The following is a 23,656-nucleotide window of genomic DNA, read 5'->3' as shown; positions in this document are numbered from 1 at the left end:
ACGACTCAAACCATGTGGTCAACCATGTGGAATCCAGCCACCTTAATCACCAGACCACAACTAGCCCAAGATTTGTAATTTCATACCATTGTGGTTGGAAAAGATACTTGATATGATTTCAGTCTTCTTAAATTATTTAAGGCTTATTTTGTGGCCTAACATATAATCTATCTTGGACAATATTCTTTATGTGCTTGAGAATACTTTATATTCTGCTGCTGTTGAGTAGAATGTTCTTATGTGTCTGTTAGGTCCATTTGATCCAAAGTGCAGTTTATTCTTGATTTTCTGTACAGATGGTCTTTCCATTGCTTAAAATGGGATAGTGAAATTTTATAGTCTGTCTCTCCATTTACATCTATTAATATTGGCTTTATATAACTGGATGCTCCAATGTTAGGTGCACATATACTTAAAATCATTATGTCCTCTTGATGAATTGATCCCTTACCACTAACTCATGTCTTTCTCTTTTGATATTTGACTTGAATTCTGTTTTATCTGGTGTAAGTATGGCTACTCCTGCTCTCTATGTAGTTTCCATTTACCTGAAATATATATATTTTCATCCTTTCACCTCTACTCTATATGCATCCTTTAAAGTAAAGTGAGTCTCTTCAATGCAGCACATAATTGTTTTATTATCCATTAAGCCATCGGATGTGTTTTCATTGGAGAATTTAATCTATTTATATTCAAGGTAATTCTTGAGAGTTAATGACTTACCGTTTTTCCATTTTGTTCATTGGATTCTGTTTGCTTTGTAGATCCTTCATTCCTTTCTCTGCTTCCTATCTTCCTTTGTGATAGGTGATTTTTCTCTATCCAGTGGTATGCTTTCATTTCTTAGTTTTTTATTTTTTGTGTATCTACTATGGCTTTTCCTTTGTGATTATTATGAGGCTTACATAAAACATATTATAGTTACAACAGGCTATTTTAAACTAACAACTTTGCTTTGATTCCATACAAACACTCTATACCTCTTCCCTACAATTTAAATTCTTACTGTCATGTTTTAATTAATTTCTACTGTCATAATTTATATTGTTTCCCTTAACAAATTACTATCGCCATTTTTAATTGTCTTGTATTTTAACTTCATGCTAAAAGTATAAGTGATTTATACATCACCATTATAATATTAGATCATTTTAAATTTGACTATGAACTTAGTTTTATCAGTGAGCTTTATACTTTCATATGCTTCTGTGTTACTAATTAGCATCCCTTTCTTCCAGCTTGAAGAATTTCCTTTAGACATTTCTTATAGGACAGGTCTCATGGTGAGAAATAATGACTTTTAATGTAGCAAAGTATGAAAGGTTCATTGATATGATTTAAAATACCTTATGATAGCTAACCTTTGACAAAATACTATTTGTAGTATGGTATAGTGTGAAAGAAGAATTTCCACAAATATCTGAAGAGATTATTAAATATTCCTCCTTTTTTTCACTATGTATCTATATCAGGCCAGATTTTATTCATGTATTTAAACCAAAACAACAATGCACGTTTAACTCAGAAGCAGTTATAAAATTATAGCCATCTTATATTATGTTTGACATTAAAGAGATTTTCAAAAATGTTAATAGTGTCATTCTTCCCTTTTGTTGTTTGGAAAGTAGTTTTTAATCATTTTTATTAAAATACATTACTCATGTTAACATAAAGTCAATTTGTTATTTTAATTTTTTAACTAGTATTCTAATTTTTTTTTTATTTCAGTTTCTTTTTTTTCTTTTTTTTGGAAAGGTTTTTGCCATAGGATGCATGCATTTGCCAGAAAGACAGAGAGAGGCAAAGCGAGAAATCACTCCCCAGGGGGGATGGCCACATCGCAGTCCCTTCTCCTCCATTCTCTTCTCAGGATCTTGGGCATACACGCACACATGCCCAGCATGAGTTTAAGCCACAAACCGCAGTCAGCTACCTGGGAGTTCAGCAACGTAGCCGTTACACTAACTGCTGGTCCCTCATTTCAATTTCTAACATGGTATATAGTGATAGGTATAACCTAACCAAATATTAATCTTTAGACTTTTCAGTAATGTTTAAGAGCATTAAGGGGCCTGGAAACAAAAAATTTGACAGAAGTATAAATCAGAACATTAGCATTCATAGACTCAGTGATCATACTTTCAGCTCATCCCAGTGTGGCTAACCCTAACCCTACCTCCCGTTCCACCCCTGCCAATCTTATAAGATAGTTCACGATCCAGTCATTATCTTTTATTCATGATATTTATAAGTTGGGTAATGTGCAAAGGTCTTGGGCAGAGTTGTCCTGAATACCACCATAATTGACATCTCTCCTGAAACACTCACAATATAATTGATTATTGCAGGGACCAGCAGTTAGCATAATGGCTATGTCGCTGGACTCCCACGTAGTCAACCGCGGTTCGCGTCCCAGACCCGTGGCTTAAAACTCACACCGGGCACAGGGCACGTGTGCGTGCGTGCCCAAGATCCCAAGAGGAGAATGGAGGAGAAGGGATTGCGGCATGGCCATCCCCCCTGGGGGATGATTTCTCACTTTCTGTCTCTGTCTCTCTGTCTTCTGGCGGGCGCATGCACCCTATAGCAAAAACCTCTCCAAAAATAAATAAATAAATAAATAAATAAATAAATAATTGATTGTTGCACACTGGCATCATAAACTTAAAAAGCAAAGATCTTTTTAAGGGGGAGAAGCTAGAGTTTGTTGCTTATATCAGGAATTCATGTTGCCATTTCACAGTATTGAATTTGATTATCACTGTACCTAGTATCTTTTGTTAAATGCATTTTGAATATAAAAGTAATATTAATGCTTAGGACATTACTTGCAACTACTTACCTACTAAACCAAGAACTTAAGGTTTTTTAAAAGACTTAAAATGCCATAGGAGAGACCAACATAATGATTACACCGCTGGACTCCCACATTGTCAACTGTAGTTCGAATCCTGGACTCAGTGGCTTAAACTCACGCTGGGCACATGTGCATGCGTACCCAAGATCCCAAGAGGAGAATGGAGAAGGGATTGTCACATGGTCATCCCCCTGAGGGGTGATTTCTCACTTTCTGTCCCTGTCTTTCGGATGAGGGCACACACCCTCTAGCAAAAGTCTGTCTTTAAAAAAAAAAAGTCATAGGATTATTCACAATGTCAAGGCCATATCTTGGGCACCCACTGTATAGCTAATATTGTGCTGGGCTTTGGAAATGAAAGATAATGAGTTTCCTCAGCAAATCTGCAGTGTAGTATAGAAAGACTGTGTACTTAAATGTGAGCAGTGAAATAGGATAAGAAATAGAGTAAGTTTAGTATCTGGGAGGGTGAAATGAAGAAAAGTTTGTGAAAGGCTTACAGGATCAGCAGTACTCAATACTCACACTGAGGACTGAACGAGGTGTAAGTATCCCCATGCAGGCAGGTGGCTAGGTTTTTCTAAGGTAGGAGCCGTGTGAGAAAATGTGAACTTGGTTTGACTAGTGTTGAGGTTTAGGGAAGATGGAGAAGGGCCACAGGTCCAATCACTAAGGGCTACTTTCTAGTTCTTTTATTAAAATCTGTAAAGAAATAGTACTGGTGACAATAGCAGAGAAATTAAGGCTTTAAGATAGAAACATAGGCTTTTAAGAATGTTTTAAGAAAAATAAAGTAAGTTCAATATTCAGTATCTTGCCTTAAAGCATTTTAGGCATGTAGACATGCCATATGTGCGAGGTCCCTATAAAAGACCCAAACAAAACATTTCTTGCATACAGAAGGAAAAGGAGGTACTTTGTGAGTAAAAGCTAAATGGTATGAAAGAAAATTTGTTTTGGAAGCCAAAGGCTAAATAGTGTGTTTTATTTTGCTGACATAATAAAACACATTATAAGTCTGGTATTTATGTTAAAATGCATGCAGTTGAAAAATGAATGTATTGGTTCTTTTGAGGTCAACAGAATATGTGTTATTTTCCAGACAGGGTTTTCCACTTACCCTTTGCTTCTCCAGATTACTATGATGTTAACTAATTAGTCATTTAACAAATATTTACTGATAGATTGCCTACTGTGGACCACAACTGTTCTGAATGTCTCTGGAGAGAAATTGCAAAACAAAGGATAATTTCTCTACTATTGTGAAGCTGATAGCCAAGTCAGCTACTTAAGTCACAGAAGTCTCCACCACTGTTGCTACCCATCAAAGGCGTGCCTGTTGCCCTTTGTATCCAAGACTAACTGAGGCTAAGGTGCTATGTCAAGATGCTATCATTTACAGTACAGGTTCTAGTTCCTATTATGTCTGAAACTATTAACATCAAAGTTGCTGATACCTCGTAACATTATTCTCTAGGTTTTTACCATTTTTATTGCAACTTTCTTTCCCTAAGAATCAGGCCTGAGTACTAAGTGGACAGATTAGAGGACACTGAGTAAAAAACATTGTTTTATACCTTTTTGCCAGGTCTGATCATCTATCTTTGAACTTTTGTTAGTGTAATTTGACTCGTTTGCCTTAAGGTATTCTTTCATGAAAAATCTACATGGTTATACTCCTATTAGTTCCCCAGACATGTCCAAGTGTGCCTTTCTTCTAGGGCAAATATTTCTAAGACACACGAGGGGGTCCTTACTGTACTGTGCCTTGGAAACCCATTACTAAATCTTGGAAGTCATTTGATTTAAAGGGTGTTTACGAAGTATTAATTTACTTTGAGATATCTGAATGCTTTATTAAGATCTCATAACTGCCAAATAAATATTATTTTATTTTACTTATTTCAACTAAGAGAATCATTCCAAGATGGAAACAAAGGATATTCAAATATATTTTTTTATGCTTTAGAATGTGCCACTCTTCATAATATGATAAAAGGGCTTCAGCGAACCATTGAATATCAACACAATTTGAAAGGTAAGTTAAGAAAACAAAATAGAATCTAAAAATGCCATTTGAGCAACTTTAAAAATTAAGTTTTTACATTATTGCCAATAAGTTCATTTCAACTTGATCTTATTTAATTAATCAGTTAATGATAAGACTCGTTATTATTCAAAAATATTTTTTGAATTATTATTAAATAAATACTATGATGAACAGCACAATTCAGTTATAATCTCTTTTCCATTGATTGATGTATCTATTTTAACACCAGTACCATACCATACTAATTACTATCCCCATGCAGTAGAATCAGGTTACTCTGATGCCTCTGGCCTTGTTCTTTTTTGCTTATGAATGCTTGACTATTCAGGGTTTTGTGGTTCCATGTGAATTTTAGGATTGTTTTTGCTATATCATGAAAAATGGAGCTGGCTCTGTGGTATAGTAGTTAAGGCAGCCTGATTCCTTATGACTGACCATACGGTCTGAACCCCAATCCTCTTGGCTTGAAAAACATGCAGGGCATGAGTGCCTGCATATCCTAAATTTCAACAGGATGGCAAAATGGGGGAGAAGGAATTGTAATAAGAATCCTCCTATCGGGGCTGTTTTCTTCCTTTCCTTCTCCCTCTCCCTGTCTCTTACCCTTGCTCTCTCTATGATGAAAGCACATGCCCACTGGTAAAAAAAATTTAAAAATAGAAAAAAAGAAATGATCAATTGCTTTGAGCCTGGTGGTTCCATGGCCCACATAACAGTGATTTGAGTCCTGGACCCAGATGCTTGAGAAACACACTTGGTTTGTGTGCATGTGTGCCCAAAATCCTGAAAGGAAGGAAAAATGGTGGAAGAGGGATTTTGGTATGACCATTCCCCATAGGGTGCTTTTTCACTTTTTCTCTTTCTATGTTGAGCACGTGCACCCTCAAGCAAAATATTTTTAAAATAATTATTTAATTTTATCTATTATTATTATTGTTATTATTATTATTATTATTTGACCAGAGAAAGACAGAGGGTTGGAGGGAGAGGGAAACTATAAAAGCAAGCCATCAGGTCCAGAACTTGAACCACAGTCAGCCATCTGGGAATCCAGCACCTTAACCATCACACCACCTGCCACTCCCCCACCCCATCCCAGGCAAATAAAAAAAAGAAAGAAAGAAAGAAAGAGAGAGAGAGAGAGAGAGAGAGAGAGAGAAAGAAAGAAAGAAAGAAAGAAAGAAAGAAAGAAAGAAAGAAAGAGAAAAAAAGAGAAAAGAAAAAGAAAAAATGATATTGGAATTTTTATAGGGATTGCACTGAATCTGTACTTTGGATAGTAGGGATATTATAACAATATTATTTCTTCTTCCAGAGCACATTATTTTTGTCTTTTTAAAGTTATATTTATTTTTAAATTTCATTTATTTTTGTCTTTTTAAATTTCTTTTATTAGTCTCTTATAGTTTTCAATGACAAAAGAGTCTTTGATGTCCTTCGTTTAGTTCATTCCTAAGTATTTTATTTTTTGTAGCTATTATAAATGGGACTGGTCTTCTTGGTTTCTCTTTTCAGAAAGTTAATTATTAGTAAAAAAAAAATGCTATTGATTTTTGTATCCTGTGACTTCATTGAATTTTAGTCAGTTCTAACAGCTTTTTTGTTTTGTAGACTTTTTAGTGTTTTTTACATATGAAATTATGCTGACAGCAAATAGAAAGAGTTTCAAATCATCCTTTCCTATTGGATGCCTTTTATTTCTTTCTTTGCCTTATTGTCCTGCCAAGGACTTTAATACTACGTTGAATAGAAGTGGTAAGAGTGGGCATGCTTATCTCATTCTGGATCTCAAAGGAAAGGATTATAATTTTTTACCATTGAATATAATGTTGGCTGTGAACTTATTACATGTGGCCTTTATTGTGTTGAAGTATGTTCCTTGTATACATCTTTTTTTGAATGTTCTGATCATGAAAGGATGTTGAGTTTTGGCAAAGGTTTTCTGCATCTAACGAAATGATCATGTGATTTTTGTCCTTCGTTCTACTGATGTAATGTACCATATTTATTGTTTTGCTAATGTTGAATCATCCTTGTATCCAGGGATAAATCCCACTTGAGCATACTGAGTTATCCTTTAAAGTATTGTTGAATTCAGTTTTCTAGTATTTTGTTGTGAATTTTGCCTGTCCATCAAGGATATTGGCCTATAATTTTCTTTCCCTGGGATATCTTTGTCTGGCTTTGGTATGAGGGTATTGCAGGCCTTATAAAAAGAGTTTAGAAGTATTCTCTCTTCTGGGTTTTTTTTTCTTTATGAATGCAGGCATTTACTGCTATAAACTTTCTTCTTAGATCTACTTTTCCTCCATCTCATCGGTTTCGGAATGTTGTGTTTCCATTTTCACTGTTTCAATATATTTTCAAATTTCTTCATAGACTCATTTATTGTCCAGGAGCACGTTGTTTAAATTCTCTGTAGTCATGAATTTTCTGAAAATTCTTCCACTTTTTGATTTCTAGTTTCATACCATTGTGGTTGGGAAAGGCACTCAACATAATTTCAACCTCTTAAATTTGTTTATATGGACCAGCTAGTGGCATGGTGGTTAAGGCAGCTGAATCCCACATGACTGCTTAGGTAGTTTGAGTCCTGGACCCAGTGACTTGAAAAACATGCTGGGTGCATGTGCGTGGACATGTGTATATGAATGCATGTATATACATGATCAAGATGTTAAGAACATAGAGAAAAATGAAGATCACCCTTAAACCAGTTGTAACAGAATAGAGAGGAGAGAAAGAGAAAAGAAGAAGTGGAAAGAAAAGAAAAGGAGAGCAAAAAAGGAAAGACAAAAGGAAGAACAGAAGGAAGGAAAGAGGAGGGAAGGAAGTGAGTATTTTAGAGCATCTCAGTATATATGCTATGATCCTGTTTCTATAAACTATAAAAACCTATGTATATGAATAGAAAAAATGTTTGAATCACAGACTTGAAGGAATGTTCACTGTTAAATAAATTCTTTGCAAAATAATATGTGTAATACAATTTGATGTTGGCTAAAATAAATAAACACAATTCTAGCCTTGTAGCTCAGATGTCATGGGATTCAGATCCACACGGCTCACCACAGTTCAATTGCCAGCCCCAGCAGTTGGAGGAAAGTTAGAAAACATATCTAAAATATTTTGTTATCAGAGAAAATAGTACATTGTGTGTTTTTGCTGAAAATATTCCCATATTAATGATGCATTTTTCATTCAAGGAAATTTCCAATTTTCTGATAAAATTATTATAAAACCTAAGCCTCCATCAACATTAAGCTTGATTAAAATATGATCCATTAAAATATAACACTTTTCTTATTGTGTCTGATTATAACATTTGAAAGCTATATGATATGATTTTAGAGTTGTACTCTAATTTTAATGCAGTGATTGAATGTCTCTGCAATAATTTAATAAGTAGACCATTTCAAAGGCCTCCTTTTTATCATTACACTACAAAACAAAATCTTCCTAAAACATTGTTCAGAAAAAAACATTTTTTTTTTTTACTAGTTTTGGGTTATATTTATACTTAAGCTTGTAGAGGGGAAATGTATAACAGGATATTGAGGACAACTTTTCCTGTTAATCTAGAATTGGTGACTAGGACCCACCTCATAATAAATAACAACAAAATGGCTACATATTTCCATATTCTAAAGACAGCTGCTAACAGTTATAAAAAGTGAAGTGAGTGACTCTCCATTATGTTTACCATGATCATTTGGAAGACCTATAAGTAGAGAATTTTTCAACTCAACTCTCCCCATTCCTTGTCCCCAGTCCCCAAGAGATATAGACCCAGAAGAAAGATGGCGAAGAACAAGAGCAAGCTAAGATTCCTTCCCCATTTCCGTTGAGTCCTTTAGGCAGGATTTAGCCCGGGGAAGTGTTCACGAAAATTTTCAGTCAAAGAGGAAATTAGAGTTTTAGATTCACCTGGATGTTTAGTAATCAAAATTAGCTATAAGGTTTTTAATATTTGCCAAAAATGTCAGGAAATAAATTTTCAGTTACTCAAACCAGAAACCTAAAAGGCAAAGGCTCTCCCTTTTTCTTTTGCTTGCACTGTTCAGTCACTAAAACCCTGGAATTCTACCATCTAAGCAATTCTCATTTCCCCTTTTGTACTGCCACTGACCTAAATTAGGTTCTTGTTATCTCTTACTTGATCTAGCCTACTGATCTCCCCTGTCTAGGGCCAAACCTTCTCATTCATCATCCACATTGCCAGATAATTTTGTTAGCACATAGCCCTAATTATTTCACCTCTTCACTGATCAAAATCCTTTGATAACTCCTGGTAATCAATAAAACAAAATCCAAAGTTGTACAGAATATAACCACTTGAGTAATATAGCCTCAACCTATATAATGCCTCCTTCTTACACTTGGATAGTACTGTGGCCTTCTGTACACAGTTGTCTGTGTCTACAATGTCCTTCCTTAACATGAAATAAGCCTCAGCTCAAGTGATTCCTCTTTTCTAAATCCTTTCCTGACTTCAGACTGACATGGGCTTTCTTCCACTGGTTTCCATAGTATTTCATACCCACTGCCATTAGAGACCACTTACGGAAGCGTATAATAACTACTTATATATCTGTCTCATGATTAGGCAATAAGTTCTTTAAAGAGTAATAGCTCTTTTGTTTGCCCGTTGCCATTCTAGCACAGTGCCTGATGTGAAATAGGTAATAAATGCATGTCTGTTAAATGCATACAGGAATGGAAGTTAAAAAGTGAAACATAATCCCATATTACGTAAAAAGTACTATATATGAGGATGTTCTTCAATTATCTTTACACAGGTGAAAACGAAGAACTAAAAAAAAATGCTGATCTTATGAAAGAGAAATTAAAATCTCATGAACAGGTGAGTTTATGTATCATTATATTCAACCAAGTCCCTGGAGAACATTTATTTATTCAAATTAAAAAAGAATAACTTCTTTTCATTAATAAATACAGTCAAAAATATGTGTCTATATATTATAGATGCCAGAACACAGTGTCTAAAAAACATAGAGGGTGCTTAATAAATGTCCATTTCCTTCCCTTTGCTCTTTCAGAGTTTTTTTAATGCTAATTTTCTCTCATATTCCAAGAATCAACATCTCAAATTCTTGGCAGACCAACAGTCTCAAGTTGGAGCTGAAGCAGGTTTCAGTTTGAAGGTTCTTTTATCTCTTAAGTTCAACCTGCTTCCTCATTTGAAGACCCTCTATAGCAACACAAGCTAGTTCTAGAAATCAACCCAGGACTTCTAGGTAATACTCAGCAGTAATAAATAGCCTTCTAGCTGTACTCTTACATGATGTAACTTTTCATTACCAATTTTGAGATGTTTAAGAGTCTCTGGAATGTATACTATCCCTTTTCCTCTCTATCCTTTTCCTCTTTCCTTCACTTTCTCAATCTCATCTATATCTTGACTCTAGAGCTAACGAAGAAATAGTGAAGTTGGCTTTTAACTGGGGCAAGAAGAAAAAGAGACTATCTTCCCTATGCCTTCTAAATATTCCTTTATTTAGGATATTATAGTAAATTTCAGAAGAGCGGAAATTAGAGAGAAAACACCACAACTCAAGATTCTGAATTTCTTAATTAGGGGTTATCTAAAGCAAAGTAAAATATTATCTCAATCCAATGAGGATTTGTGAGGATTTGTTGTACAAAACTTTCAGACACATCCAAAGTTCTTAGAAACAAACTAGGAGGTATTGCTTTGGTTCAAATATATCTTCTCAAGATGCTTGTGTTCAATTTTGGTGAACCATTGTAATGATATTCAGAATATGGAGGCTTAATCTGATTATAGTATTTTAAGATGATGGGAACCAGCAGTTAGCGTAATGGCTATGTTGCTGGACTCCCACGTAGTTGACCGCGGTTCACGTCCCGGACCCGGTGGCTTAGAACTCACACCAGGCGCGTGTGCGTGCATGCCCAAGATCCCAAGAGGAGAATGGAGGAGAAAGGATTGAGGCGTGACCGTCCCCTCTGGGGGATGATTTCTTGCTTTCTGTCTCTCTGTCTCTCTCTGTCTGTCTGGCGAGTGCACGCACCCTATAGCAAAAACCTCTCAAAAAAAAAAAAAAAGAATATGTAAATTAGCTTGATTTAGTCATTCCATGATGCATACATACTTGTTTTACACCATAAGTATATAATTTTTTTACATAAATTTAAAAATTAAAAACAAATGCTTCACTAAACATAAAAATTAGTCTTTCTCAAAACTGATTGTTCAATTATCAGTTATTTTTTCCTTCTAGACATGATGACATCGAAAATGAATACAAGATGAGAATTTTACCTTTCTAATAAAAGCTTTCACATGTATAAATTTTTTAAATTAATTATATTTTAATCTCTAGGAATATAAGAATAATATTGCCAAACTTGTAAATGAAATGAAAATCAAAGAGGAGGAACATAAGATAGAAATAAGCAAACTTTATCAAGAGATGCAGAAAAAAGGTGAGTTTTTCATTTTTATTTACTAAATTCTAAAACATCATAAAATAATTTAAATATGTAACAGGCCCAGCCCCATAGTCTATTGATCAAGAGAACTGGATCTCACATGGCTGACTGTGGATCAGATCCCAGCCATGGTGGCTGGAAAATATGCTAAGAATGTGTGCATGTATGCCCAAAATCTTGATGGGATGGAGAAATGGAGGAAAAGGACTGCAGCATGACCATGCTCCACAGAGGGTTGCTTTTTTCCTCTTCCTCTCTCTCTGTCTTTATGTCTCTCTCTGGTGAACACATGTGCCCTCTGGCAATTAAGAAAAACTTATGAATACAGTATACAACTTTTTTCAGTAATAGACAGTATTCTTGGATAGCCAGTGTTCTTCCTTGATGCATTTTAATTTTTATTTTATACTTTTCTACATATTTATGTGATGTAAATATAACATTTCTAAATTTAATTCATTTTGCTTGCACTTAATATAATCTAATTTGAAACAATATAAAATGTCTAACTGGTAACTTACGCATTCATATGTTCTGCATATTGAGTATTTTACTAGTGAAACTTACTTCCTTCAGTAAAGCTGCCTGGAAGCCTGGGGGAGATCATGATATGAGACAACTCTATCAGAGAAGTCTATCTCTCTCAAGGAAAAAAACAAACAAAAATAAAGAAAAATTCACCTTCCGTAAAGAGCTCGTGTTTATGCAGATCATACATAAAAATTAACTTGAGATGGATGATAGGTCTAAACGTAAAGCCTATAAAACTGCTAGGAAAAAGCATAGAGATTGTACGTAAACTTGAGTTATACACAGTTTCCTGGAAAGAAACAAAATCCACAAAAAATAAAGGAAAAAATTTTGACCAAAAAGTATTCATTTCTTTCCTTCAACAATATTAAGAAAATAAAACAAGGCACAGACTGGGAGAAAATGCATGCAAATGCATATCTGATAAAGAATTTATATCCAGGTACTAACAGGAGGTATAGTGGTTAAGGCACTGGACCCCCACATGACCAGCCACAGTTTGAGTGCCAGACCTGGAGGCTTAAAAATCACATCAGGCACATGTGTGTGGGTGTATACCCAAAATCTCTAGAGAAGAATGGAGGAGAAGCGATTGTGGCATAGCCATTTCCCCTTGAGGGGTAATTTCTCACCTTCTGTCTCTCTGTTCAGAAAGAATTTATATCCAAAATACATAAGGAATTCTAAAAATTCATTAAGAAGTCAAACAAGCCAATAAAAAAATGGACAAATATTTGAACAGATGCTACCCCAAAGATATACAGATGGAAAATAAACACATGAAAATATCCTCAGTGTAGTTAGGGAAATGCAAATTAAAACCACAACAAGACACTACTTTATACCTTTTATAACAGCAAAACTTCTAAAAACTATCAGTGCTAAGTGTTGCTGAGAATGTGGAGCAACTGGAGCTATTGATGGAACTACGAAATGGCACAGCCACCTTAAAAACTGCTTGGCATTTCTTTTAAAGTTAAAGATGCATTTAGTTAATTTGGGTCCTATGAGAATCAGATTAGACCTACAAGAGGTATTTTAGAAAATATGTTTGTGAAAATAGGTGAGGAGGGAATGGAGAGAAAGAAGGTGAGCTGTCAGTCTATGATAAAGGTTTGACCTCTTGTGACGAAGAGAGAAAATGAAGGACTCCTGGGGGAAAAAAATCTTATATTGTGACATTTCTTTCTTTTCTTTTTTTGCCAGAGGGTACATGTGCTCTCCAGGGGGAAGTGGGGGATTAAAAGCACCCCACAGTGGATGTGGTCACACTGCAATTCCTTTTCTTCAATTTCTCCATCCCAACAGGATTTGTGGCATGCACACACATGAGCCAGGTGTGATTTCCAGCCACTGGGACCAGTATTTAAACCTTGGTTGGCCATGTGGAATCTGGCTCCCAATTCATAATGCTTAACCACTATACCAAGGGACCATTCCTATTCTGACACATTTATTTTTTAATTACCAAAAGTCATATGTACTCCCCAGAGAGAGAGAGAAATCACTCCCCAATTGAATGTGGTCACATCCAATCCCTTCTCCTCCATTTCTCCATCCTGTCAAGATTTTGGACACACATACATAGATGCCCAGCATTTTTTTTTTTTTTTTGGAGAGATTTTCACTGTAGGGCACGTGCGCTCGCCAGACAGACAGAGAGAGACATAGAGACAGAAAGCGAGAAATCGCCCCCCAGGGGGGATGGTCACGCCGCAATCCCTTCTCCTCCATTCTCCTCTCGGGATCTTGGGCACGCACGCACACGCGCCCGGCGTGAGTTTTAAGCCACCGGGTCCGGGACACGAACCGCGGTCGACTACGTGGGAATCCAGCGACATAGCCATTACGCTAACTGCTGGTTCCCCCCAGCATTTTTTTCAAGCTACTGTGGCAGGGACTTCATGTGAGATCAGACTCGTTTAACCACTAGGCCCTTGGGTCAGTCCCCTACTATGACACATTTCTAAAAAAGTTTCAGAAAAGTTGAGCCAACATTCTCATCAACTGAGTTATATAGCTCTCAGAAATAAGCTTGCCTTAGTATCCTACCAAGCTCAGTCATTTGCTAGGGGCAGCTCTGCATATACATGATCCTGAAAACAGGAAGTCAGTTATGCTCTCTGAAGTTGGAACTGAAATTTCCACAACCACAAGAGTCAACCCCCTGTATTACACTGATTTACTTCTCCACATGGGTTCAGGTAGCAACTCTTCTACAGTGTCTGTGGACCTTTCATCCTGAGAGGACATCTGTTGGGTCGTTTAGAAAGTTATGACACATTTTTTAGTAGAAAAACACATCATGACTTTGCCGACAATTTCATAGAAGAGGAACTAGTAGAAATAGGCAAATCCATAACCATAGTGAGAAATTTAAATACACCTCTGTTAGTGTTATAAAAAGCACATACGAACAAGCAAAATCAATAAAGATTTTGTAGAATAATAATTAGAAAATTTAAACAACAAAATTGACACACATACTAACTGCTATATGTAAAATACTATACCTAATAAGTATATAACACATATTATTTTCAAGTGTGCATGGAACATTTTAAAAAGTTGATCATATTGTGAAACAAAAAACATATTAAGGGGCTAAAATCACATAGAGTAGTTTCTTTCATTGCATTGCAATTAAAATAAACTTGGTAAATACAAATAATTAGAAAATACTCCTGTATTTGGAAATTACTTCTGAATAATCAACATAGAAATCCAAAAGAAAGTTAGGTAACATTTTGAACTGTATAGAAAACGGTATATATCAAAATTCATGGAAGGCCAGTTCCATGGTGCAGCGATAATGTGCTATTCAAGAGAAATGAGATCCTGCATGGTGACATGGGGGTTTGAATCCTCCAGTTGGTCAGCCTAAACCATGCCAGGCAGGCATGTGAATGCCCAAGATCCAATGTGCTGGGTGGAGGACTAGAGTAAGGAGATTGTAGTGTGACCAGATCCTGTGGAGGGTGCTCATCTCTTTCTCTCTCTCTCTGTCTCCTTTGCCTCTTCTCTCTCACACTTTGATTTGCAAGTGTACAAGCTCTATCATGAAGAAAGAAAAATATTTTAAATTTGTGGGGAAGAGCTAAGGCTGTGTTTGTGAGTGAATTTATAGCTTCAAATACAAATATTAGAGAAGGCTAAAAATTAGTCTAAAAATCTCTATCAGGAAGTTAGGAAGCCACTTATTTGTGAGGTTTGTGGACAGACTCTTTTCTCTTTAAAATCAAAGATTTCCTTGAGGCTCCCTTTCTAGACAGCATAGTATCATTAAATAAGGAAGTTGAGAAAAGAGGAAATTTGATGAAGCAGAAAGATACCTGATCATGAAAGAGGCCTGGACATATGGCAGAGCCTTGATATAGCTCTAGAGTCTTCCTATATTTTGGTTCCTCTAGACCTAGGAACCAAGTTTGGCATCCCTCTTTAATCTCTGAATCTCCTATTTATTTTCTAGGCCACTGATGTTTGAGTATAAATAACTTTTGTGTTTCAAACATTATGCAAGGTCTTGTCAAAAATACATAAAAGCTGGGGCCAGCAGGTGGGGTAGTAGTTGAGGTGCTAGACGCCCACATGGCCGACTGTGGTTTGAGTCCTGAACCCGACGGCTTAAAACTCATGCCAGGAGTGAGTGTGTGCATGTCCAAAGTTCCAAGAGGAGGATGGAGGAGAATGGATTGTGACATTGCCATCCCCCAGGGAGTGATTTCTCACTTTCTCTGCCTCTCTCTAGCTCTCCAGCAAGCACATGTATCCTATAACAAGAATCTCTCCCTCATGTATATATTTTACTCTACACATAAATAATTCCTAAAATATATTTTTAACAAAATTTACTTTCTTGAGAATTGTTTAAAATATAAAGACACGTGTAATTATAATATTTTTAAATGTTAAATGAATAGATTTTATAAATTTTATTTTATTCAGTTGAATTAAATGAAGAAAAGCACAGAGAACTAATAGAGAAAAAGGAAATGGAAATATCAGAGTTAAATGAAAAGTTAAGAACTCAAGAAAAGGAAAAACAAAGTGAAATGATCAAACTACAGCTAGAGGTAGGTGTTTAAGGATGTGTTAAACTTGAGAACATATCACATATCTAAATCATATTTTGTTTTTCACCACAGTGAGATAAATATTAGGACTGAAAACAATCTTGTGAGTGGACCTCACACACACTCATTTCCCTCAGATGCAATGCTTGAACACCATACCACTGCCAGCTATGTGGTTTTTCAGCCCTTGACCTGAGGGTGGAACTCTTCAGTTGTTCAAAAGATACTGGTTTCCTGAGATAGTGGTATTTGTTCTGAGAGCGGAGACAAGTAACACAGTGATTATCTCCATTTAAAATCAAGTCTACACAGGTTTTATAATACCACCATTCCAGCATGGGGAGAGTGTTTTTAATCCCTAACAGTACTCTCTCCCCAGTAGAAATTCTGGAACCCTGGTAATCCAACTAGACATTCATTTTACATTACTTGTGATAAAAAGAGACAAATTTGTCCTCAATAAATAAATTTTTATAAAACTACATATTGTGGTGGTAAATCAACCAAATTTCTAAAAAAGAAAAGAAAAGAAATTTGAGGAACTTCAAATACAGCATCTCCAGAATACACAGAGAACTCAAGTGGCTTACCCAGAAGAAAATGATTAAACCAATTAAAAGATGGGAAAATGAGCTGAACAAAAATCTCTCTAAGGAAGACAGATGAACAGCCAAAAAGCATATGAAAAAATGCTGAACATCCCTCATCATAAGGGAGATGCAGATCAAAACCTCCATGAACTACCACCTAACCCTAACCCCAGACAGAATGGCAAATATTAAAAAAAGAAAAGAAAGATAAGTGCTAGTGAGGACGTAGTAAAAGGGGAACTCTCCTACATTGTTGGTGGGAATATAAATTAGTCCAGCCACTGTGAAGAACAATATGAAGGCTCCTCAAAGACCTTCAAATAGAACTACCATATGATCCAGCATTTCCACTTCTGGGTATCTACCCAAAGGACAAGAGAATGCTCAGTTGGGAAAACACTTGCACATCTATATTTATTGTAACCTTATTCACAATTGCTAAGACATGGAACCAACCCAAATGACCACAAACAGGTGAATGGATTGAAAAACTGTGGCACATATACTCCATGGAATACTATTCAGTCATTAAAAACAAGAAGACCCTGGCATTTGATAGAAAGTGGATGAGTATGAAATATTTATTGCTGAGTGAAGCAAGTCAGGCTATGAAACAGAGACATTGTATGTCTCCACTTACCATATACTAACTGTCCACACTCTATGGAAGAGATTGAAAGACTAGAGGACATAAATGCATTGAAAGTTATTATGGATAGTAGGGACAAAGTGGAAAGAGAGTGGGAGAGGGGAAGAGGGTAGAAAAGGAAATTTGAGGGAAAAAATAGAAAGGGAAAGGTAAGACATTTGTGGGACAATCCTGAGATGAATACTGAACTTCAGCTCTGAAATATTGATTTCTTTGTCCAAAAATGATTTTCTGCTAAGACTTCTTACTCCAGATTCATTTCTAGTGGGTAGGGCTACCTCTGCCTCCTCTTTATTTCTGTCTGTCTCTCTCTCTCTCTCTCACTGTGTCTCTCTGCGACTTTTATTTTTTTTTAAGGTAAAGTATTCTCTGGGCTCTCAAGCCTTTGCTTTATTGTGTTAATTGGTGCCTTTCCACATTCCATTTAGGAAAGGCACAAACCCAGGCCAGGCTCATCCTGAGATGCATACTGAACCTCAGCTCTGAAATATTAATTTTGTGCCACGTGGTTTGCATTTTTTGCTTTTTAAAATTAAAATCTAACAATTTTTTATTATCACTTTGATTTTACTCCTTTTTATTTTATTTTTTCTTCTTTCCTCTTCTCTAATTCTTTTTGTTTATCTTTATTTATTGGATGCTCAGCCTCTATGCACTCAGTGTCTAGACAGGTCCAAGTGGACAGCTTCCAAACATCTAAATATGATTAGGGTCAGAATATTACTCTATCCTCACTGAATCTGATGCACAAAGAGTGAAAAACGGAACCAAAGAGAGATTGTAGATCACCTCCTTCTTCATGCCTCTGAATGCTCAGATTGAACTTCAAGAATTAGGAAGAAACACACCATCCATCCAATAACTAGAAATCACTGCAGGGTCACAAGAAATGTGGGAAAGCAAGAAAATTCCTCTCCTCCAAGCTCCAAGGGAAAATTATAACTCCTCTTCATCTTCAGACAGTACAATGAAACTCATAGAAATGTCTGATAAAGAATTTAGGATATTCATAATGGCAAAGCTAACAGAGATGGAAGAGAAGAGAGACAATGAACTGCAGAAGAGGCAGGGGAAAGGAGCTGATGAGTTCCAGGTGAGGAAATTCTTGCAAGATCTAAAAGAGGAAATAAACACTATAAAAAAGAATCAAATGGTCTTGTTAGAGATGAAGGCTATAACCGCCCTTGAAAGTATTAAAAGCAGACTAGATCATACAGAAAATTAAATTAAAGGTGTAGAAGATAGAATCGCTGGCCTAGAAAAATTCACTATGAAGACAGAAAATGGCCCCCCAAAATGAGAATAATATACGAGAAATGCTAGATACCATCAAATGTCCAAACATCCAGATAATTGGTATCCCAGAAGGCGAAGAGACTCATAAAGGCATTGATAATCTATTTCATGAAATCCTGGAAGAAAACTTGATAAAGCTAGAGAGGCATTCAAAGATCCAGACCCAAGAAATACAAAGGATCCCAAATAGAATCAACCCAAGAAGATCTTCTCCAAGACACATTATAGCCAGATTGACCAAAACCACAAAGACAAGATACTAAGATTGGCAAGAGAGAAACATCAAGTTACCTACAAAGGATAGCCCATCAGGCTAACAGCAGATCTATCATCAGAAACAATGAGAACAAGGAAAGAATGAGAAAATAAATTCAAAGTGTTGGAGGAAAAGCAATTTCAACCAAGAATACTGTACCCGGCAAGAAAAGACAAGAACATTCTCGGCTACATAAAACCTGGAAGAATTTACCAACACCAGACCAGATCTCAAGAAGTTCTCAAGGGAGTGCTATACCAGGAAAATTAAATACAGACACGCAGAAATGAAAGTTCAAAACCCAAGAAAATGGCTAACTTAAACATAAGGCCAAGTCTGGAGTCAAATATTATATCCCAGAATTTAATCAAATAGATCGAACCATAACAGAAGATAGGTTAAGTACATGAGACTGAACTGGTGAAATAGAATTTTATGACTTTTGACTAAAATATTGCTGATTTTCTCCTAAGCTTTGTTTTCTGATTTTAAGGATTTTTTGTCCTGTCTTGAGCTGACAATAGGTTCATGTACCTATTATTTGAACAGAATCCTTACCTATTTCCTGGCTTTAAGTTTTAAGCAAAGTTCCTTAGCATTTCTTTAATTTATTAAAGCTAAAACTGCTTTTCTTGAAACTAAAAAATATATTAAAAAATACCTAATGACCATAGTAAGCTATATAGCATCAGTCAGGTGCTATCTTATTGTATGTATATTCATTCTACTTAGAGTTTCAAGCCTAAAATCAGACATGTATTCACAGACATGTATATACCAGCTGAACTTGCAATTGAAAGTAGTTATATTATTTAAGAAATTTTGTGAATCAATAAAATTTGGGGGAAAAAAGGAATAGAAAACAGCTGTAGACACCTGTGATAGTGTGGGAGGATATATATATATGAAACTAGAAATGAAAAATTACGATAACATGTATGATTAAGCAACTATGCAGTATATTCTGGACGGGAAATCACATTTCATATGTTGTGACGATGCTCAGGAAATGAATATAAATGAACTAATTTTAAAAAATGTTTCAGAAGAAAATTACAGTCCCCTTGTCACTAAAAAAAAAAAAAAGCCATTTATGGGACACAGATACGGTTTATTACCTGTTGATGATGACATGTATCGTATTCTCAACTGGACTGGTCTGAGGTTTATATCATGCTGGGTAAAGTCTCTTTACCATCTAAATTTTGTATAGTGATTGAATGTATAAATGATAATAAAAAATAATGAATAAAAAAGAAAAAGTATATAAGAAAAAATAAAAACATGAAAAAAATAAAGTGGAAATGGAAAAAAATATATAGCATCTCAAAGGCTGAGTCTCCAGCTCTTTACTCTAAAGCCTTTCAGTAGATTAACCAGATGTCAGAATCCTAGAGATACTCATATTTGATTATATATTATTCTTTATATTATTTTCTAGATTCTAGCAATCTCCATTTACATAATTCTTCTATCATATGCCCCCACCTCGACTCCCACTTTATGTTGTAAGAATTCATAGGTCTTACTTAAGATAACTTACTACTCATTTTTCTGAAGCTCTGGTATCTCTGGGGTGCTTGGTGAGTTATCTTATATACTAATTGGGCAAAAGGGGATTGATGCTAACTTTACAGAGACTTTTTGCTGCTGCTGCTGCTGCTGCCGCCTTCTGGCCAACTGTACAACCAAACCACAGAGTGGGCTAGATGGCCAACCAAAATGCAATAACCCGTTTCAAGATCTGCTGTTGTTAAGTAATCCATTGGTGGATATTTGCATTTTGTCTGCTATGAAGGCCCTGGAACTGGCCTAGCCCATCTGTTATTTGACTGGAATGTAGAACTCTGTCATTTGTCTTTGGTGTAGCTATCCATTTCCCTCTACCAAAACCAGAACACAATCTCAGAATCTCTTCCTAGTCCTCAGAGAGGCAACACTGAACTAAATCTGAAAGTAAGACTTATAATGGAATATTGTGCAAAAACAACTTGACATGTAAGAATGACCTATAAGAATTTCTTAACCTGATTTATTTCAGTTTAAACCAACAAGAGTTTAACCTAAATTGGTGAAATCATATCCGAATTCTACTTTTCAGACTCGAAGTTTTTATAGGAGGGTGTGTGGCCCTTTCTGAATAACTGTTAACTACACTACATTTTCTCTATAAAGTGCACTCATAGAAATGGGAAAATATTTTTCTCTCTCTTTACATTCATCAACCCTGGCTACACAGTATAATCACCTGATGTTTTGGTAAAAAGTTGATGCTTGTTGCATCCCAGAATATCTAAGATAGTAGTACATTTTTTTGTTTGTTTCAGTTTTTGCTATAGGGCATATGTGCCCACTGCAGAATGAGAGACAGAGAGAGAGCAGAGAGAGAGAGAGAGAGAAATTACCCTTCTGGGTGATGGCCACAATGCAGTCATTTCTTCATTCTCCTTTTGGGATTTAGAGCATGCACACACACATGCCCTACGTGTTTCTCAAGGCACCAGGTCCAGAACTGAAACCACACAGTTTGTCATGTGGGATTCACCTTAACCACCATTGCCACCAACTAGCCTGGCATATATTACTTTTTTAAAACTCCCCGAATAATTTTAACACACACTCTGGGTAAATTTTGATTTTTATTTTGCTCTTTCTTTAGAAATTGTTTCTTAAAGCTTTTTCTATTATGCGTTATATAGAGGATACTCTTAAGTTACAGACTATATGTCAAAAGTATCATGGGTTATAATTATATTTATAGAAACAATTGTTTCTCATTGTTTAAAATATTCTCAATAATTTTCTTTTTAAATTTTTTTCAGCTTGATGCCAAACTAGCAAGAGTGCAAACCAAACCAAAACCATATCCAAATTCGGCTATTTTGCCACAAACTATCTACAGAAGGGTACGTGTGTTTTTTCTTCCATGACTATAGTTTTAAAAATAATTATTGTTTCTATAAAAATTACATTATATTCATTACCAACATAGATGACATTTTTTGTATCTGTAAATGAATTTTACCCCATTAAGTTCTCAAAAATAAAATTATAGTCCTTTTAAGATAGTCTCTTTAAATATCAACTTAAGCCAGAAGTGTTCTTTGTTGTCATTTCTTATACTTAATCTTATTAATTCTAAATTGCAATAACAAATTTTTTTCTGCTTCATTTAGAAGCTTCAACATCTTCAAGAAGAGAAAAATAAGGAAATTGCAGTTCTTCGTAATACCATTCGCAATTTAGAGCAACGTCTTTCTGTTGGCAAAGATTCTCACCTTCATCGTAGACGGTTTTGAGCATAGTAGTGAATCTGTAGTTGCTATTTAATTTCTTTCAAAGTAACTGAAAAGTTCCCTTCCATTTTCAATATAAACATACTGCCTAAAAATGACACCAAAAAACAGCTTTAAACTTTTTAAAGTTGAGTTTATTTAGACAAGTCTATACCTTTACCATTTGTGTACTGCTTTCTTGCTTAGCAGTATTAACCATAAAGGAGTTCAGGTTTATAGGAATTAGTTGCCTATTGAACCATCATTGACTATGGAAATACTTTCTAAGCAGTCCAGAGATAGACAACATTCTTTTATCTTTACCCCTATGTCTTTCAAGACAGTCATTCAACTTTCAGAAGAGTGTGATACAATGCTAGATAGAGAAAATACGAAGACTTTATTCATATGTGATAGTTAAAAATCGAGATATGAATTTTAGATATAAAAAGAATAAATGGATATTTAAAATGTAGTCATATGTCCTTCTCAGCAAAATACTCATGTGTTAAGTTTTTCTGGATCTTAAAATATAGAATCCACTTCCTGATAACATTGTTTTGAGAGTTAAGTAAAAAAAGAAAAACAAAACAAAACAAAACAAAAAACGGCAAACATGTCTTTGTTGTTCTTCCTCCATTCTAAATTGCTAACTATCCAACCGAAACCCCTAGGTCATAGTTTATGTTTCTGTCTTCATTAATGCAAATAGAATACTGGAAAAAGAAAAAGAAAGACATGTTAACCAAAAGTTGCAATCACCTTTCAGTTGCCTCGTAATAAAAATATGGTTTGGGTCAAATTTCCTACTATATAAAATATAAAATGTGGAAGCCAATCTAATAGATTTCTTCATATTTGCAACAATCCAATTTCTATTTGTGGTTCACTAATTAATTTAGTAGTTTGTTTAAATGCTGGAAATGAAATTGACTGACTGGAAGAGTCTATCCAATTTAGATATTTAGTTTGAGAGTCATTTTCATTCTTCTGCCTTTTTATTTCATTTTCAATTGGTGCTGACTTCTGTGGGACTGAGCTGCTGACTTGTCTGTCAGGCAGCTGGAGGCAAACGTCACTGACAAGATTCAATGACATTCTCCTCCGCCCGGAGTCCCTGTCAGCTACATAAAGATGGGAGGTTTTCTGTACACTGTCAGGTGATTGCAGCCCCTGTCTTTTCAAATATCAGATGTCGACAATGTCAGCATCAGCTCCTAGGAGCCAACTCTGAATCCCTGGGTAACTGACAGAGTAACTGATTTATACACCCCTTTCGTCAGATCTTCTTTTGTAGAAGCTCTGGCATATCTCAACTCTCTGGGTGACCCTGCCTATCATGGCCTTTGTGCTTATGGTGGTGATGAAGGCCTGGAGGGGGGATATGCAAAGGCTCATCAGGTGTCCCTGGCTGCTGGTTCTCTGGAAGCTGATCTCTCCCAACATGCTGATGCCCAGGCTCATGGTGGTGTTTGTGATGGTGATGTGGATGTGGCGCCTCGGTTGTTTTTTCCACAGCAGCCAAAGATACATTCTTACAGAAGTCTTTATCTTTAAGAGTCTAGAACAGATTTAAAATAATTTATTAATAAGTTTATC

General features: G+C 35.6%; 2 protein-coding genes across 3 annotated transcripts in view; one reads left to right on the top strand and one right to left on the bottom strand.

Annotated features, from left to right (window-relative positions):
* The window catches only part of CCDC152 (coiled-coil domain containing 152), a 32,290-nt gene extending 9,939 nt beyond the window's left edge, over positions 1–22,351 (top strand). The window contains exons 4-9 of the mRNA XM_006166960.3: positions 4,830–4,898; positions 9,710–9,774; positions 11,279–11,381; positions 15,864–15,991; positions 21,605–21,688; positions 21,959–22,351. Coding sequence (XP_006167022.1) covers positions 4,830–4,898; positions 9,710–9,774; positions 11,279–11,381; positions 15,864–15,991; positions 21,605–21,688; positions 21,959–22,081 — 572 coding nt within the window. The 3' untranslated portion in view covers positions 22,082–22,351. The remainder of the gene's footprint in view (positions 1–4,829; positions 4,899–9,709; positions 9,775–11,278; positions 11,382–15,863; positions 15,992–21,604; positions 21,689–21,958) is intronic.
* Positions 22,352–22,840: 489 nt separating this feature from the next.
* Positions 22,841–23,656, bottom strand: part of SELENOP (selenoprotein P) — a 9,776-nt gene continuing 8,960 nt past the window's right edge. Inside the window, exon 5 of one of the 2 annotated variants that reach the window (XM_027767673.1) lies at positions 22,841–23,618. In XM_027767673.1, the coding sequence (XP_027623474.1) occupies positions 23,040–23,618 (579 nt within the window). In that variant the 3' untranslated portion in view covers positions 22,841–23,039. The remainder of the gene's footprint in view (positions 23,619–23,656) is intronic. The other variant, XM_014583615.2, reaches the window with a different exon arrangement.

Source organism: Tupaia chinensis, unplaced genomic scaffold, assembly GCF_000334495.1.
Source record: "Tupaia chinensis unplaced genomic scaffold, TupChi_1.0 Scaffold144378_1, whole genome shotgun sequence".
Taxonomy (NCBI): Eukaryota; Metazoa; Chordata; class Mammalia; order Scandentia; family Tupaiidae; genus Tupaia; species Tupaia belangeri.
This window is presented reverse-complemented; position numbering and strand designations above follow the sequence as displayed.